This window comes from Fundulus heteroclitus, unplaced genomic scaffold (assembly GCF_011125445.2).
Source record: "Fundulus heteroclitus isolate FHET01 unplaced genomic scaffold, MU-UCD_Fhet_4.1 scaffold_49, whole genome shotgun sequence".
Taxonomy (NCBI): Eukaryota; Metazoa; Chordata; class Actinopteri; order Cyprinodontiformes; family Fundulidae; genus Fundulus; species Fundulus heteroclitus.
Genome location: NW_023396912.1, coordinates 428,162 through 444,814, shown reverse-complemented (window position 1 = coordinate 444,814; position 16,653 = coordinate 428,162). Strand labels below are relative to the sequence as shown.

The following is a 16,653-nucleotide window of genomic DNA, read 5'->3' as shown; positions in this document are numbered from 1 at the left end:
TGTGTGTGCGCGGCTCAACAAAAACAACTCACATTAAATTTCAATTCAATACATTTTTTTTAATATAGCACCCATTCAGGCTGCATAGTGGCACAGTGGGTATAGTGCTGGTAATAAAGTAAAAAATCTTGGTGTTGTTTTTGACCAAGACATGTCATTTAAATCCCATATTAAACAGGTTTCCAGAGTTTCCTTTTTTCACCTCAGGAATATCGCCAAAATTAGAAACATTCTGTCCAGGAGCGATGCTGAAAAACTAGTCCATGCATTTGTTACTTCAAGGCTGGACTATTGTAATTCTTTACTATCAGGAAGTCCACAAAATGCAGTTTGAAGCCTTCAGCTGATCCAAAATGCTGCAGCAAGAGTTCTGATGAAAATCAACAAGAGGGATCATATTTCTCCTGTTTTAGCTTCCCTTTATTCACAAAATATGTGGATTAGATAAGGAAATATTCTGGTTTAATCCAGTCAATGTCAAATTCTGAGGCAAAAGTGGACATGAGAGTTTCTGAAAAAAAAAAAAACTTGAAGCTAAATGAAGTAGGGGTAAAAACAGATGTGTACTCTAGAAACTCACATTACAGTTACCTTAAAATGTACACGGGTGGTTCTAAGAACACAAAAGGTTGAGTGGGAATATGAATCTATACCAATCTAAGTGATTATTAGAACAATTATCAGTGTTCATGGCAGAAAAAATCCAGAAAAAAATAATTATCAAGAAAGCTTCCTGGAAGTTGTTTTCCATCCATCGATTTTCCAACCCGCTTAATCCCTCATTGGGTCACAGGGGTTGTTGGTGCCTATCTCCAGCATTCACTGGGCGAGAGGCAGGGTACACCCTGGACAGGTCAGAAGTTGTTTTATTTATTTATTTATTTATTTATTTGACACGGCATAAATGGTGGCAGTAATAATAAGTTTACTTGTTTTAGATTTAAAACGCGGCGGAGGAGGTTAGGCCAGATAGGGTAGTGGTATAATATTAGATCAAGACAGAGATTATAATCAGGGTAAAACAGTAAAGTAAAGCAAGTAAATATAGATCAGAACTATTCCATAACAGTGGATGGAGGTAATGCTCGTCCAGGTTGTTGCCAACCGTCATTAAGCATCACAAAGAAGAGGAGGAGGAGAACGACCCTCTGTCACTACCACTGAGCTATATAATACATTGGAGTGCTGATTTTGCTGAAAAACTGAAGTCACTGGCGGCCATCTTGCTCCTCCCTACTCTCACAGAATCCCATAGGATTTGGTTGCAACAACAAGCAGTTTTCTGGCTGTGTGAAAACGTTTCATAGGTAATTCTACAGTCAGTGGATGTAATAACACTATCAACTACTAGGAAATAATTAGGTGCTGAAATATTTTACATGTTATTCATATTAAATATATATATATATATATATATATATATATATATATATATATATATATATATATATATATATATATATATGTAAATATATGTTTTTGTATATTGTTATTTATATGTTTTAAATTCTCTCCATATGCTCAGAAGTCCGGGAATATTTTATTGCATAATGTTTATCTGTATTGTCTGAATGCACTCTATTAGTTTTATTATTTATTCAAACAGGACTGGAAAAAATATGTTTATCCCTAACTATAAGGTGAATTTTGTTATACAAATAATCTTGTACTAAAATGTGTTTCATTAGAAAGTTAAAATTATCGATTGAGAGTTTAGCGTCCTGTGGTGGACATATCGTAAACCAGAGAAGACCTCGTCATTATAGAAGCCAGATTGTTTATATTTTACAAAAACAGAACAGGGAACAGAACAAAGAACATATAACAAAGGCAAGGGATACATTATTAAAATACATTTATTGGATAGAAAATACACAAATACATATGCAAATCAAATAAATGATAAAAAAAAACCCTGAGGAATATTCGAAATCAAATACAGCTGTTTTTTATGTACTTTAAGGAAATGGTGTATGTTTATTTCCCTAACCATATTTTTGCTATTTAGAATGTGCAATATTTACGCAAATACAAATATATACAAAAAGAAACCCCCGGTCCGAAAAAAGACAAAAGAATAAAAAAGTAAGAAAAACAAAATATTGCTTATCGGAAGTTATTCTGCTCGCGCAGGCGCAAATGAGCTGATGGAACGGATCGGGTAGTGACACCCTCTTCCCAACCGCGCAGCCACGTGGGTCCTCCGGGTTCTTTGTTGTTCTGCTGTGAGTCCAGAAGCTGGAAGAGAGCAGCAGCTGCTGCAGGTGATGAAGTCTGGAAAGAAGTCCAGCAGCTGGAGGCACAGCGGAGAAACTGGAGGGAAGCAGGAGCTCAAAGAGCGGCAGGACGCAGCAGAGGAGACACCAATGATGGGGGATGTTTTCCAGCCCAGAGTTCTGCTGCACCCATCAGGTTTGGAGATTTCCTTCTTCATGCTAACTGTGTGGATGGAGCTAAAGTTTAGGAGCCGTTTTCAGCAGCTGATGGATTCCTCCTCTTCATCACAACTCGTTGCAGGCTTTCCCCCAGAAAACTGGCTAAGCCTGGCGGTGCTTTCATGCTAAGCTAGCATTAGCTGCTACATGCTAAGCTAGCATTAGCTGAAATGCTGCTGCATGCAGTTAAGCATCAAATATTTCGTTGTCTGTGTATCTGGAAAAGTTCCTCCGAACAACACTACTTGATTTTTTTTCTTCTAGTCAAAAAAGCAAAAGAGGGTCACGTGTTTTCTTCTGACTGTCTATGGAGGAGCAATCCTGCCATAATAGACCCCTTGCAACCACGTGACTCCGTTACCCAGAACCCCTTGCGTGGCGGCCATATTGGTTGGCACGCCATTTGACGAAATGACGAGTTCTCCAGGTATTTTTCTTCTTTAGATAACGTATCACAAGATCGTTTTAAGAGTAAGTTGATGGTTGATGGTATCAGATTGCCAGATCCACACAGCAAAAGCCTGAAGGGACGGAGCGAGTCTGTGAAATGCTGGCCAAGGGTTTCGTACCGCGACACAGCTGCTTTATAAACACGGCAGGCCAGTACGGACAAGAGAGCACGAAAGCCCCTGAAACCACTGGGCTGCTACAATTATTTTATATCAGGAAAAAGGCTCCAGCAACGCCCGCGACGCCATGAGGGATTAAGCGGTCAGAAAATGGATGGATGGATGTTCAGACATGTTTGTGTAACAGCACAAAGCAGAGGAAGACCCGCCCGGTAGGTTAAAAAACATCACTCACTACGGATTATTTTGGTGTTTTTGTCTTGTTAAAATGGGTGGGAGTGTCGGCGACATTGTAGCGTAAACACAGACATACTAGCTCCCGTGAACGGGCGGAGGGGAGGTGGCGATCGTTACACTGGCCGGAGAGCCGCCGCTGTTTGGAGCAGCAGGAAGCGGCTCCGCCGCCGGAGAGCCGCCGCTGTCTGCTGCTTCAGACAGCGGCGGCTCTCCGGCCAGTGTAGCTATCGTTACACGGGCCGGAGAGCCGCCGCTGTCTGCTGTCTCCGCCGCTGTCTGAAGCAGCACCCGCAGCGGCGGCGGCGGAGGCGGCTCTCCGGCCCGTGTAACGATAGCTACACGGGCCGGAGAGCCGCCGCTGTCTGAAGCAGCAACAGCTACACGGGCCGGAGAAGCCGCTGTTGCTGCTTCAGACAGCGGCGGAGGGGAGGTAGCTATCGCTACACGGGCCGCTTCTCCGGCCCGTGTAGCGATAGCTACCTCCCCTCCGCCGCTATTTAAGTAGAACAATGACTAGAGCAGAATTAAGTTGTATTTACCGGAGATGAAGTGTAGACTGCAAATTCTGTCGTAGTATGATGGCTCCCCCAGTCCATTGGGAGTGTCTGCCTGCGCTCTTTTCATTGAAAATATCCAATTCTTTCTTCTTTCCTCATCCTTCGGTAAACGACAGAAACGTACATCCAACGATTTGGAATGCCTCTGTGTGCAACCGGGAGCGCAACAAGTCGTAGGCATTGTTTAGATCCCATAAATAAACGAACTAAAAGTACGCTCTAAATCACCCGTTTTCTCATGTAGTAGACGGGCTGTCAGGCTAGCCTGCCCACCAAGATGGAGGCGCGCACCCCCGATCACGTGACTGTGACGTCAGATGCAAGGGGTCTATTCAGAATACCTACGGAAATAAATCAATGAGTGAATTAATTAAACACTGGTAACTCATGTACAATTTACAGTTCCATAATGATGTGATTCATCATTATGGAAAAATGTGATGTAAAGTCCTATTCATCATTAAATAAGTGAGTACTAACTACACTATTGCTTTCCAAACTGTACACTGGCTTAAATGTTGGTGGAAATGCAGAAGCCTGAAGATGAGAAGTTTTAACAGAAAGGTAGGATAGGCTGTTCTCTGGGGCCAACGGATCAAACGCAAGCAAAAAAAACCTGCTGAGCCGGTGTAAAATTACAGCTAATACTAAGAAAGTATATATAAATATTAGGGCTGGGCAAGTTAACGCGCTAATTTCGCGTTAATTCATTAGACTATTAACGGCGATATTTATTTTATCGCGCATTAACGCATGTTGCTCACATGCTTTCAGTCAGTGTCAGTCAGCACGTGTGCTGCCTGCAGCGCGCTGTCACGGCAGCACTCTGGTTCTCCCCCTCCCCTCTCGTACATGGCTCAGCGGCGCCAGCCAATCAGCACGCAGGCTCAGCCTGGCCCGCCCACTCAGCTCTCACACAAACTTAACACACAAACAGCTGAGAGAGACCGCAGCAGCGGAAAAACATGAACAGGGAAAGTAGCACCGTTTGGCTTTATTTTAATACCGTAAATGAAATCAAGCTGTATGTTTTGTAAAAAGCCGGTTCATTTCAGTGGAAACACAACAAATTTATCTAAGCACGTGAAAAAACATGAAAACGTTGCGCCACAGAAATGGAGAGAGGAGAGGAAACTTCTGTCAGACCCACAGACGTCTCTGACTGAGGCGTTTCAGTCCTCCAGGGAACATCCAGGTAGATCAGTGGTCATCTTCAGCAGCAGTTCATGTTAACTTTAAAAGTAGATATTATCTATCATGTTACTGGAGCCCACACATAACATGTAATTAAGACCTTGAAAGAACCCTGTACATATATTAAAAAGGGTTATTTAAGATAAGATAACATTAGCTAATCCTTTTTTCATCCCACGACGGGGAAATTTATAGGATTAAAGCAACAGGCAGGTGCACACAACACAGACAAGGATTGAAATATATAAGAGGTGGATTAGCGAACATAACATTATTGTTATTATTATTATTATTATTATTTAATTGTAATAATAAAATAAAAACCACAAAACCCAAAAGGTCAACAGTTTCATGATACATCAAGCTTAGGGACTGGCTAATATACAGCAGGTCAAAAAAGGCCATATTTTGGCTGCAGTGCTTGCTGTTCTCTTATGAAGAAAATATCAACTAGTGCACTAAATTCAATAGATGGGTTGAAAATATCCAGTATAAAATAAGATAAGTGCTACAAATGTTACAACACTTTTGTTCATATGGCAGCAGAACATTAAAATAAAAGTGCTCTTTAAACTACTTTTGAATTCATTCTTGGAGTTTGCGCATACAATGCGATTAATCATGATTAATCGGGCAAATTATGCGATTAATCGCAATTAAAAATTTTAATCGTTGCCCAGCCCTAATAAATATATTATAGGAAATTACTACAGGGCTTATTGCAAGAAATAGACTTAAAGGGGAAGTCCGGTCAACAAGGAAAAATCAGGGTATCATTAACTATAACTAAAACTAATACGTTTGTGGTTATTTAATGAACTTATCTTTAATCAATAAGAAAATAAAAACATAAATTGTTGTCTGAATCACTGTGTTTGGGGGCTGACATTACTGCCCATATTTGGGCAGTAAGGGGCGTTTGACATCACATCCTGGGGCGTGGAAAAGCGGAAGCGGCGACAGCATTTCTCTCTGCTTTCCATGCAAAGTCAATAGGAGCCGTTCTACACAGCTGCGATCATCAAATATTTTTTCGGATTTCCAGAGGACTTCACCGCTGACATTCCCAAGAGCTTTTGCTGAAGCAACAATGCCCACGTGCATGGCCATCGGATGTTCCAACACAACTGGTAAAAGTGGAAAAAACATTGCTTATTTCAACTTCCCGATTCATGAGCCACCGGGCTCGTTGCTGGATTGCCAACTTGAACAGAGGATTTGCCGATCTAACTTCTGGCCAGAGAGAAAACACGTCATATGCAGCGACCATTTTGAAGAAGAATGTTTTGAACATGACATGAGAGCGAGGATTTTCGGTAAGTTATTTTTTATTTTAGAATTTTTTATTTAGAATTTGCGGGGATGGTCACCGAGCAGAGGGGCGGAGGGATACCACATGTGATGTGGTATCCCTCCGCCCCAGCATGTGCTGAAAGCTTTTATATTGGAAATAGTTACGCTGGATTCCATCAAAAGTCCGGTTTCTGTCAAGAAACTCTTCTAAAAAATCCATATCGCTATCAGATGATGATAGCTCCACAGAACTCCCATCACTGTCACTAAGTACTTCATCACTCTCTGCTTCGTACAGAACACCAGTCGTCGCCATGTTGGAAAATAGTGCGCCGTGACAAACAGAGCGTTGAAACTTTCTCAACTGCGGGTCCGCCGAGTGACGTCAAAAAATGGGAGGTGACAGTACTATTCTTGACCAAGATGGATTCCTCCACATAAACATGATTAAATGAAAATTATTCATAATTAAAAAAATGTATAATTTTTTGCACAGTATGTAGTAGTTTTATATTTAAAGTACTTTCAGCAGTTTGAATTCTGATTTTGACCGGACTTCTCCTTTAAAAACAGGTTTTCCGAAGCAGTAAAATCAGTCACCTCAATGTAATCAGCCCCCCCCCCCCCCCCCCCCCCCAGGTTGCTTCTAATCATTGCAGAAATTTAGCTGGTGTTTATAACACAGTTCACAGGGAGGATCGGAGGTTGTTAGCCCACCAGAGGAGTTTTATAGTTGACTGTTTTTATGAAAATTATTTATAATTATTTTTATTGAATCTGTTCTCAGCTTTTCCTTCCTTGGCTGGTTTGGTTTGCTGAATCATCGCTAAACAGTGCTGAAAATCATTGGAGCACAACTGAATGACATTATGGATTTATAGATCAGTGACCAAAGCCAAAATAGTAACACCCCCACACACACACACACACACACACACACACACACACACACACACACACACACACACACACACACACACACACACACACACACCAAGGTGTCAAACCAACAGCCTGAAAAATTCTTTGGTCCCTAAAGTTACTGACTTTTTAGATAAACTGTAGATTCTGTTCCATCTCTCTCCGAGGTTGGTCGGTTTTTCTTCAGCTCTCCAGAGCTCCTTATCTGCTATTACCCCCCCCCCCCCCCCCCCCCCCCACCCTTCTCTCCTGCTATTTGCTTCGTTTTGTGTCACTTCTTCATAGCAACAGAAAGCTCTAAGGAAATTATGGATCTCATCAGCTGGTCTCTCAACGCTATTGATCAAATGTTTTCAACTGGAAAGCAAAGGACCGGGGAGCGTGCCTGTCCTGACTGAACTTTTTTTGTGGGATACATCTTGGACCAGTGGGAGAAATGGTCCACGGTGTGCCTCTCAATTATTTCTGTTGAGGACGTCAAAGATGTCTACTTATTCGGATTTATGATACTTGGATTCCTCTTTTTTGGTCTCGGAGGATATTTAATGTATCAACATCTTCAGAAGCTGCTGGCGGTCAACATGGCCCTGATCAGACTGCCAGTGGCAGTCGACGTGATCACTAAGGCGTTGAATGAACAAAACGGACGGCTTGATAAGCTGACCGCGGTTGTGGTACAGAGGTGAGATGGGATAAAACCTGGAAGTGTGAACGTTAACTAGCCCATCGATTGGAATGTTGGATCCTGGAGACAGCGACGAAAAGACTCTAAAGCTGAAGGAAAAGTTGGGTTCAGCTTGTTCTCACAACAAATTCTGTTTTTAATCAGACTTCGCCACTATCTAAATTCTCCCCTGAGTTGTTATGGCGAGATCGCACAACCCGTCCCCCCCCCCTGCCCCCTCCTTCCCCGCTGACATCTGTGGATGTTTTCTGAACTGTTGGGCAGCTGACACTTCAACTTCAACTTTTATCGTGAATTTTTACATAGATGCCTAAATAAAGTAAAGTCTAAAGATGTAGTTGTTGATAAAGCATGTAATGTGTTTCAGTGTTGGCTGCAGATGTTAAAGAAGAGGCTCCTGAAGAACAGAGTCCTGAGGGGGAGCAGCAGGAGTCAGAGCCCCTCCACATAAAGGAGGAACAGGAGGAACCCGGGGCCCGTCAGGAAGGAGAGCAGCTCCTGGTGAAGGAGGAGACTGATAGCAGCTTTCCATTAACTGCTGCTCCTATCAACAGTAAGGCTGTGTTTACTTTCTTTGTGTCCCGTGTTGCAGCTAAAGGCCAAAACTCTCTGGATTCATCAGCTTCCATCAGAAAAATATCAGTTCTGTCTGACTCTACGTTCTCTGGTCTGATGAACATGAACAGCTCCCAGTTTCTGATCAGGTTGGTCTGCTGATAGTTTCACCAGAACCACTTCAGTTCTGTTTTTCTATTTTTCCGCCTCTTAAACAAACATAGACAGAACACTTCATCAACTAGAGGAAGGAAGGCTAAGCTGCACCTTGTTGTGCAATTACACACTGTTTAAAACATCACTAAAAATACTTTTTATCTGAACTAACACCATATTTCAATCAACAAATCCTCTCTACTAGGCTAGTGAAACTCAACTAAAACTACTAAGCAAAATGAAGATAAAAAGAAGCTTAGGAACTATTTACACACAAAGAAACAAAAGTCAAAATAAAATGGTTGATCATCAGAATAATTCAGTGAATCCTGGTTCACTACAGATCTGACTTAAGAACCAAAGGCTACCCTAAAGAACATGGACTGCATATCCTGACTTAAAAACATTTGATGAAATAAGCTTTTAAAGAAAGATTTCTCAGTAAAATCAATAGGGACGCTTGATTTTATTATTGCAATTATACCTCTGGAAGGCTAGGGGTCGCTGTAGCGATCGGTCACTAAAATCGGTTACTTCTAAAGTAATAATATACACCTTTAAATCAACATTAATATTCCATATTAATTCTGTAATAATGCTCGTAGCATTATCAAATGATGGTGAAGCGAAACAAAACAAACCTTACGTTTGAAACGAATCGTAGTTGAATATCTGGAAGGAGCAAATGTTACCGGAAGCTAATAGCAATTAGGCTAGCAGACATTTGGGGCTAACTTTAAAAGTTTCGACTTTAGTTGTAAATAGTACACGGGATAACACCAATATGTATGAAAGCCTTGTGGGGATAGTGTTTGCTATAACCATGAAAACACACTCGAGTTAGACCAGCAATGGCCTGATTCGAAAATGCTAGTGGGAGCTACGTCGGTTAGCTCCATGTGTTTAAAAAAACATGTAACGCATTGCGTAAACCTTCTAAATAAACCATTTTACTTTCCCTGTTTGTTTCTCTGCCAAACCTGCCGGTGCCTCTGTGTCAGTTCAGTTCACTTTGGCCATCCAGGGGAGAGCAGCGGTCGAGGAAAACGTTGGTTATTTCAGCAGCGGGCTAGTGGCTATAAGCTAGCCGAAACTTGGTCTGAACAGGGTAGGCCGGTCCGAGGTCCTGCATGCAGTCTGACCCAGTTGCAGTCGAGTCCCCAGGATACAACAGCTGATTTCAGTCCAGATTTTGCACTCAGCTTGGGAAAGCAGGTCCTGCGGACCGCTTTTCGGCTCCGTCTGGAGTTTGTTTCCCACAACAACCGAAGAAGCAAAACAAAGCTGGTTCGGCATAGACGGATTCATTCACTTCAGCATCCGTTTTAAGCAGAAGTGAGACTGCTAACTTATCTTTAATTAGCCCATTCAGGTCCTCTGGACGAAGAGAAATCTCCCCCATGTCGCTCCATTGAAGCGACGGGAAATGAGTTTCACAGAAAGCCCGTTCTGCTCGGCTTGTGAGCCTTTGAGCCCCATGAGGCCCGCATGGCTGGTTGGTCCCCCAGGGCGGACTCTTTCTCCAAGAGAGTCCCAGACAAGAAGATGAGTCACGGGTGGTCTAGGCCCATAACAGGCACCTACTGAGAGAGGCTGTCTCTGCGTGGATGTGTGACATTCCTTTGCCTACAATCCATTTTGATTTGTCCTCGTGTTCATGTTGTTCCCAATTCAATCTGAATCTTTCCACGGCATGATGGCACAACAGCCCTCTGCTTGGTTCTCTATGTGGCAAAAGTTAGCAACCGTCCTCCGCTTCGTGTCGGCAGTTCATGGCTCTGTCGTTAATTTTTGATAATGGACACTTCATCAGGCATTATCCCTTACTTAAATTGTGGGTCATAGGTCGGGTTTCTGTAATGTTCTAAGTGCGTTAAAAACTCATCTTCAGAACCAGCCTCAGCCCAAAATGGTGGTCTGTTCCTCATGATCTCCTTTTATTGGTTAGCGGTGTTAAGATGCTCCTCTGTGTTTACGCCAGTCGGCTGCTATGCCAGCCTGGAGCAGGAGAGACCCATCCAAGATGGCGGTGATGCAGGATGTGCTTCAGCACGTACTGAGGCGTCTGGTATATTGTGTCTATGGGTAGGAGTAGCTGGTTCATGCTGTCTGTAGTGCAGCAGTGTGAGCATGACTCTTTATCATGTTAATCTTCACTTATTTTGGCCCCAACTGACAGAACTTGTGATTTTAGAAAACCAGCCCAAAGTGGACTTTGTAGCAGTGCTGGCAGCGCACCACGGTAGAAACTAGCAGCTTCACAGCCAGACAGGAAGGAGCAGGCGGTGCTGGTTTTTCAAAATAAAGTAGGTTTTAACATTTCCTGATATTTAAATTAATTTTAAACTCTGATTATGGGTACTAAATGTGTGCAAATATAGGCTGTACATAATATAGGGTAAATATATCTCGTATGCTGTACATTGTTTTAACACATATTTAAAAAGAACTTCATTCTGAAGGCGTGTCGTCTTTTTTACGCCGTGGCGGTGCTCCACCATCACTATATGTAACAGAAACCTGGAAATCTAGCAGACGTGTCCAGGGTGTTCCCTCCTCTCGCCCACCAGCAGTCCCCAGAGACCCAGCATGGAAAACCCATTCTGGTAGGGGTCTGCAAACCGTGGCTTCAGGGCCACAAGTGGCTCTTTGGCACGTTGAATTTCTTTATTGACTTTTCCATGTTGCTCTCAAACATCCGTGTTGTACTTTTTCAGCATAACTAACAACTTCCATATTAACGGTCAATTATGCTGAAATGTGCTACCAAGAACCCTGAGTCATTGAAGACTGATGGTTGAGTTTCTTTAGGACTGTCCCACAGCCAGGATTCCTCGTAGAGGAGTTATTTAAGAGCCAGCCTAGCATCAAGGGCGGTAAGCGTCTGGTCAACAGGTTCCAGGTTTTCAGTCCAGCTCTTGACCGATGAGGTCGTGGTATTAGTGGTACATTCTGACCAGGTTCTCTTACTAGAACTGTGAAGCCCTGCAGGGTTTCCAAAGCGTTCTCATCCAGAGTTTTGTTCAACTGTGTTTTTGAAGACTGCTGTTGTTCTGAGTTTGACAAAGAGGCCTTTAATAGATTATTGCATATGTTTAGGCATTTAGAATGGCTGAGGAAGTATCCAAGGTGTTGTCAATAAAGTCCGGAGTTACACTATTTTCAACAAAATCCTGCGATTCAAGGGGACCTGTTTTGCTGATTCCTATAGAAAAACATATTTACCGTGAAGTGCACAAAATACACAATCTCAGCCCCAAAAGGGGAAAAAAACCCTATGAAAACTATAAGGTTCAGTGATCTAACAGCAGTCAATAGAGACAATTTTATGTTTTTGACATAGTTAATTTCATTGAATATCCTACATTAACTTCTTTTAATTCATTTTGCCATCCATGCTTAATGCTTTAAAAGCAAGCAATATCTGCATGAATAATTATACCGCTGTTAAAATTTGATATGAGGTGAACATTGTTTAGGAAATGCTAGCTGTGTCTCAATTCGCAGGCTGCGTCCTTCGAAGGACCCAGCCTACTCAGCCTTAGGAGGACCCAGCCATCGGAGGATGCTCCGGAGGATCCTCAACCGTTGGTAAATGGGACGGTCTAGCTTTTGGAGCACTTCCTGGTTGCGACACGACGTCATCAAGTCTACCCCAAGCCCGGGAAAAACAGCGCCAGACGACAAAAAAATGGATATGGAAATTTTTATTTTATTTTTTTTATTTACTTGTTATTGGAGGAGGAGAGTCGGTTTAGACGGCTTCGGCGGCAGCATAACCTGGCGACGAATTTTTCTCAGACTGGGAGAGCGCAGTGGAGAGGTAACATTTACCTGATATTATTTTCACCCACAGGGACCTGCTAATGATCATAATATACCAGTTATTAAACAAACGCTTGTCAGCAGATTGACGAATATGTTTAAATATAAAATTTTATATTTATTATTTTATATTTATTTGTAAGACTTGATATAAGCTTATGTTTGTAACTTTAGTAATTTGAATTGAATAGTTAAATGTGTACAAACCCTGTAAATAACTGATTTAAATCACTACTTTTACTATCACTAAAAAAGCGCGTAAAGCACCTCGGGAAATCTTATGGCAGGCGAGGCCACTAAGGATGGTAGCGGTGCATCCTCAGAATTCGGGGAAAAGGAGGACGCATTCAAAGGCTGCATTTTAAGCATCCTCAGAATTTTTGTCAAATGGGACAGCCTCCGCGCATCGTTGTGACGTCACCGGCCTTAAAATGCGTCCTTCGAAGGACGCAGCCTGTGAATTGAGACAGTCGCTGTCTGCTGAAAAACCTTTCCTATGTACTGCTTTACTGCCGCAGGAGTTGTGGAAGGGTCAGCAAACCAGCGCCCCCTAGAGTTATAATCAGGTAGATCAAAATGGTTTAACATTTTTTTGCAATATAAGTAGCTCTAAATAAATGTTTTCCTTTATAATTGCAGCAATGTTTCCTTTCTGGAGTCTGATGTGCTTCAGCCTTTCATGGAGACCAGCCATTTACCCAACAGTCCATTGTTGCTGTGAAACTCCACTAAATTTTTTACTTACACAGGATAGGTACATGTTGTTTTCTGTTCTGGTTCTGGTCTGCTTCTCTTACTGGCTTCCATGTTGGCAGTTTGCTGCTCTTTTGCCAAAATAAAATATCAAAGGTTGCGCTCAGTTTTGGGAACTCTGGGAACTCCCATATGATTGGCTCAGGAACCAGGAAGTAAACACGGGATACACGCTGAACAGATGTAGTTCTGGACCATAGCTCTAGGTTTGAAAGGAGAAAAATTTGACTAAGACATTGTTAATGGAGAGGATTGTTTCTAGGGATTGTTTTCTGGGATGGAATTTTACTTCCATCCCATGTGAGAAATTAAAATGATTTTACAGTAAATATCTTACTTATAGCTTATTTAGCTTGTCTATAATTGTCTCTGGAATGGTTGTTCCATTGTCAAGATATACTTGGTCATAATGCATGTAATGTGTTTCAGTGTTGCATGCTGACATCAAAGAAGAGGTCCCAGAAGAAAACAATTCTGATGTGGACCAGCATCAGCTGCAGCTTCTCTACATGAAGGAGGAAGGTGAAAGAATATGTGGCAGACAGAAAGGAGAGCAAGAGAATTTGAAGGAGGAGACTGAAGATACCAGGTTTCCATCAACCGTTGTTAATATGAAGAGTGAACAGGATGAAGAGAAACCTCCATTCTCTAACTATCATCAACAGCTAACAGAAGTCAGAGATTTTACAACCAGCCCTTCAGCTGACTGTATAAAAGTGAACATTACAGACGGGGACTCAAATGTAGATTCAATGAAAAAAGTTCACTTAAGAATCCATGGAGGAGAGAAACCTTTTGTTTGTGATGTATGTAGTAAAAGTTTTTCCAACAAGCAAATTTTAAAAGGACATACAAGAGTCCACACAGGGGAAAAACCTTTTGAGTGTGATATATGTAGGAGAAGATTTTCTTGGAAGCAACCTTTAAAAAGGCACATGAAAATCCACACAGGAGAGAAACCCTTTATTTGCGATGTATGCAGTAAAGGTTTTTCCGACAAGGAATATTTAAAAGCACATACAAGAGTCCACACAGGGGAAAAACCTTTTGAGTGTGATATATGTAGGAGAAGATTTTCTTGGAAGAAACTTTTAAAAAGGCACATGACGAGCCACACAGGAGAGAAACCTTTTGGTTGTGATACATGTCCCAAACACTATTTCTCAAAGTCAGAGTTAAATAGTCATATGAAAAGTCACATCAGAAAGAAACATTTTGGTTGTGATATCTGTGGGAGGATATTTTCCAGGAAGACAACATTAGAAAAACACACAAGAATCCACACTGGAGAAAAACCCTTTGGTTGTGATACATGTAGTAAAAAATTTGCCAAAAAGTCATCCTTAAATAGTCATATGAAAACCCACACAGGAGAGAAATCTTTTCAATGTGATGCTTGTGGAAAAAGATTTCCTTTTATGAATGCTTTAAGAAGACACATAACAACCCATACAGGAGAGAAACCTTTTGATTGTGACGAATGTGGGAAAAGATTTTCCAGAAAGACACATTTAAATCTGCACTTGAAAATCCACACAGGAGAGAAACCATATACTTGTGTTGTATGTGGGAGACGATTTTCCTCTAAGGCACATATTGAAACACACATGAGAACTCACACAGGAGAGAAACCTTTTGTTTGTAATTTATGTGGGAGAAGGTTTTCCATAAAGTCGGTTTTAAAATCACACATGAGAACCCACACAGGAGAAAAAGCTTTTGGTTGTGATGTTTGTGGGAAAGGATTTTCTTCCAACAAAACTTTAAAAAAACACACAAGAATCCACAGGGTGACAAACCCTTTGGCTGTTATGCATGTGAAAAAAGATTTTCCATAAATGCACATATTAAAAGCACATGAAACGTGTCATATCATAGAATGGGATGGGATATGATGACCATACTTTGTTTTTGTAAGAATTGAATTTTAGAAGTAGCATTTTGAATTTTGAAAAACGTAGTTGTCTTATTTTTTTGAAAGTCCTGTAAAAACAAAATGACAACAGTCGAGCCTGCTGAAAACAAATGCATGGACTAATTTTTCAAAGTCTTTTTGGGACATCAATCATCTAATGCTGGCAGTATCTTTATGTGATAATAAGCTGTCTTAATGATAAGTTTAATTTTATGGTTGTGATTCAGATCCCCGATATTGGAAACATTTCTTGCTTTGTCTGAGTTTTTCAAGTCAATGAATTAAAGGATGGCACTTGATTATGATCTATTCTGTTTTGGCCCAAAAATCAAAACTTTAGTTTTCTTTGTGACGAAAATTTTGACACATCCAGGGGTTAATATGTTCATTGCAATCAATAAGTGATCGTACTGGACTGTAGTCACCTTGTCGTGTCATCGGCCTAATAGTAATAGTGTATTTTATTGTTCTGGAGGGTATATAGATAGATCGATATATATATACTTTATTGATCCCAAAAGAACAATTTTATTGAGCTTAGATCTGTGGTGACTGATGGATACAAAAAACTTCTGTCTTAAAGATCAAATTTAACCCAGCTCAACAATGTGTCAGATATAGAAACAAAATTTGCTAGTCATAGTAAAAAGTAATCAACTGTGTTGAATGTGGCACCAAGCTTGTGTAAATCTAGAATTCCGATTTTGTTCCAATCAGTATTAAGTCCAAGATCATTGAAAACTCTCACGAGCAGTTTCAGTACTGTGATGTTGACAAAAGCCTGATTGATAAACATCAAAACTATTTTTCAAGTTCACAATTGGTTGATAATCGCAGGGGACTGCACAGTGTTCTCCTTAGGTGTGAGTGTGTGTGTGAATGGTTGTTTGTCTCTGTGTTGTCTTGTGATAGACTGACCTGTCCAGGGTGTACCCCGCCTCTCGCCCATTGACTGGAGATAGACACCAACACGCCTCATGACCCCACAAGGGATAAGCGTGACGGAAAAAGGATGGATGGATGATAATTACAGAGCATTGATGGATCCAGGTTATTCCTTTAAAATAGTGGTTTGATAACGCAGTCTATAAAGGTATATAGCCATGTTATACACCTATACAAAAAAGACCAAAATCCAGTCGATCATGATAAAATAAGGCTTTATACTCCAATCATCCATCCATCCAGATAGTGTTTTGATTGTCCCTTTTGATTCTAAAAATAACCACCTCCTCCGACATGATAGCTCTCCTGATAAGAGCTTAGTTTCTCCTTGCAGATATTTTACCCAGTAAGTTGTAACCTCTGCTTACCTGTGAAGACCCAGCATCATTGACCACTGCTGCTAGCTTCTGCTCTCCCTGCCTCTGTTCTTTCTATTGTGCCAATAAATATTTAGTTTTAATATCAGGAAAGCCACAATGAGCACAAGTTCTAAGACAGAAATTAAAGAGATTTGTGTCTATTCTACCCATTATGTAACTAGCAAGGGATGTATCACAGGGTGTATCACATTAGTATTCTTGTTAACTAGGTTTTACATGAGATACTGGCATGT

General features: G+C 41.2%; 2 protein-coding genes across 9 annotated transcripts in view; both read left to right on the top strand.

Moving 5' to 3' along the window:
* LOC110367769 (zinc finger protein 239-like) overlaps positions 1-16,653 on the top strand; it is a 577,202-nt gene that overhangs the window by 312,445 nt on the left and 248,104 nt on the right. The window lies entirely within an intron of this gene.
* LOC118560801 (gastrula zinc finger protein XlCGF26.1-like) lies at positions 8,402-16,012 on the top strand. Its single transcript, XM_036132317.1, has 2 exons — positions 8,402-8,444; positions 13,610-16,012. Coding segments are annotated over exons 1-2 (1,410 nt in total). The 5' UTR covers positions 8,402-8,443; the 3' UTR covers positions 15,019-16,012.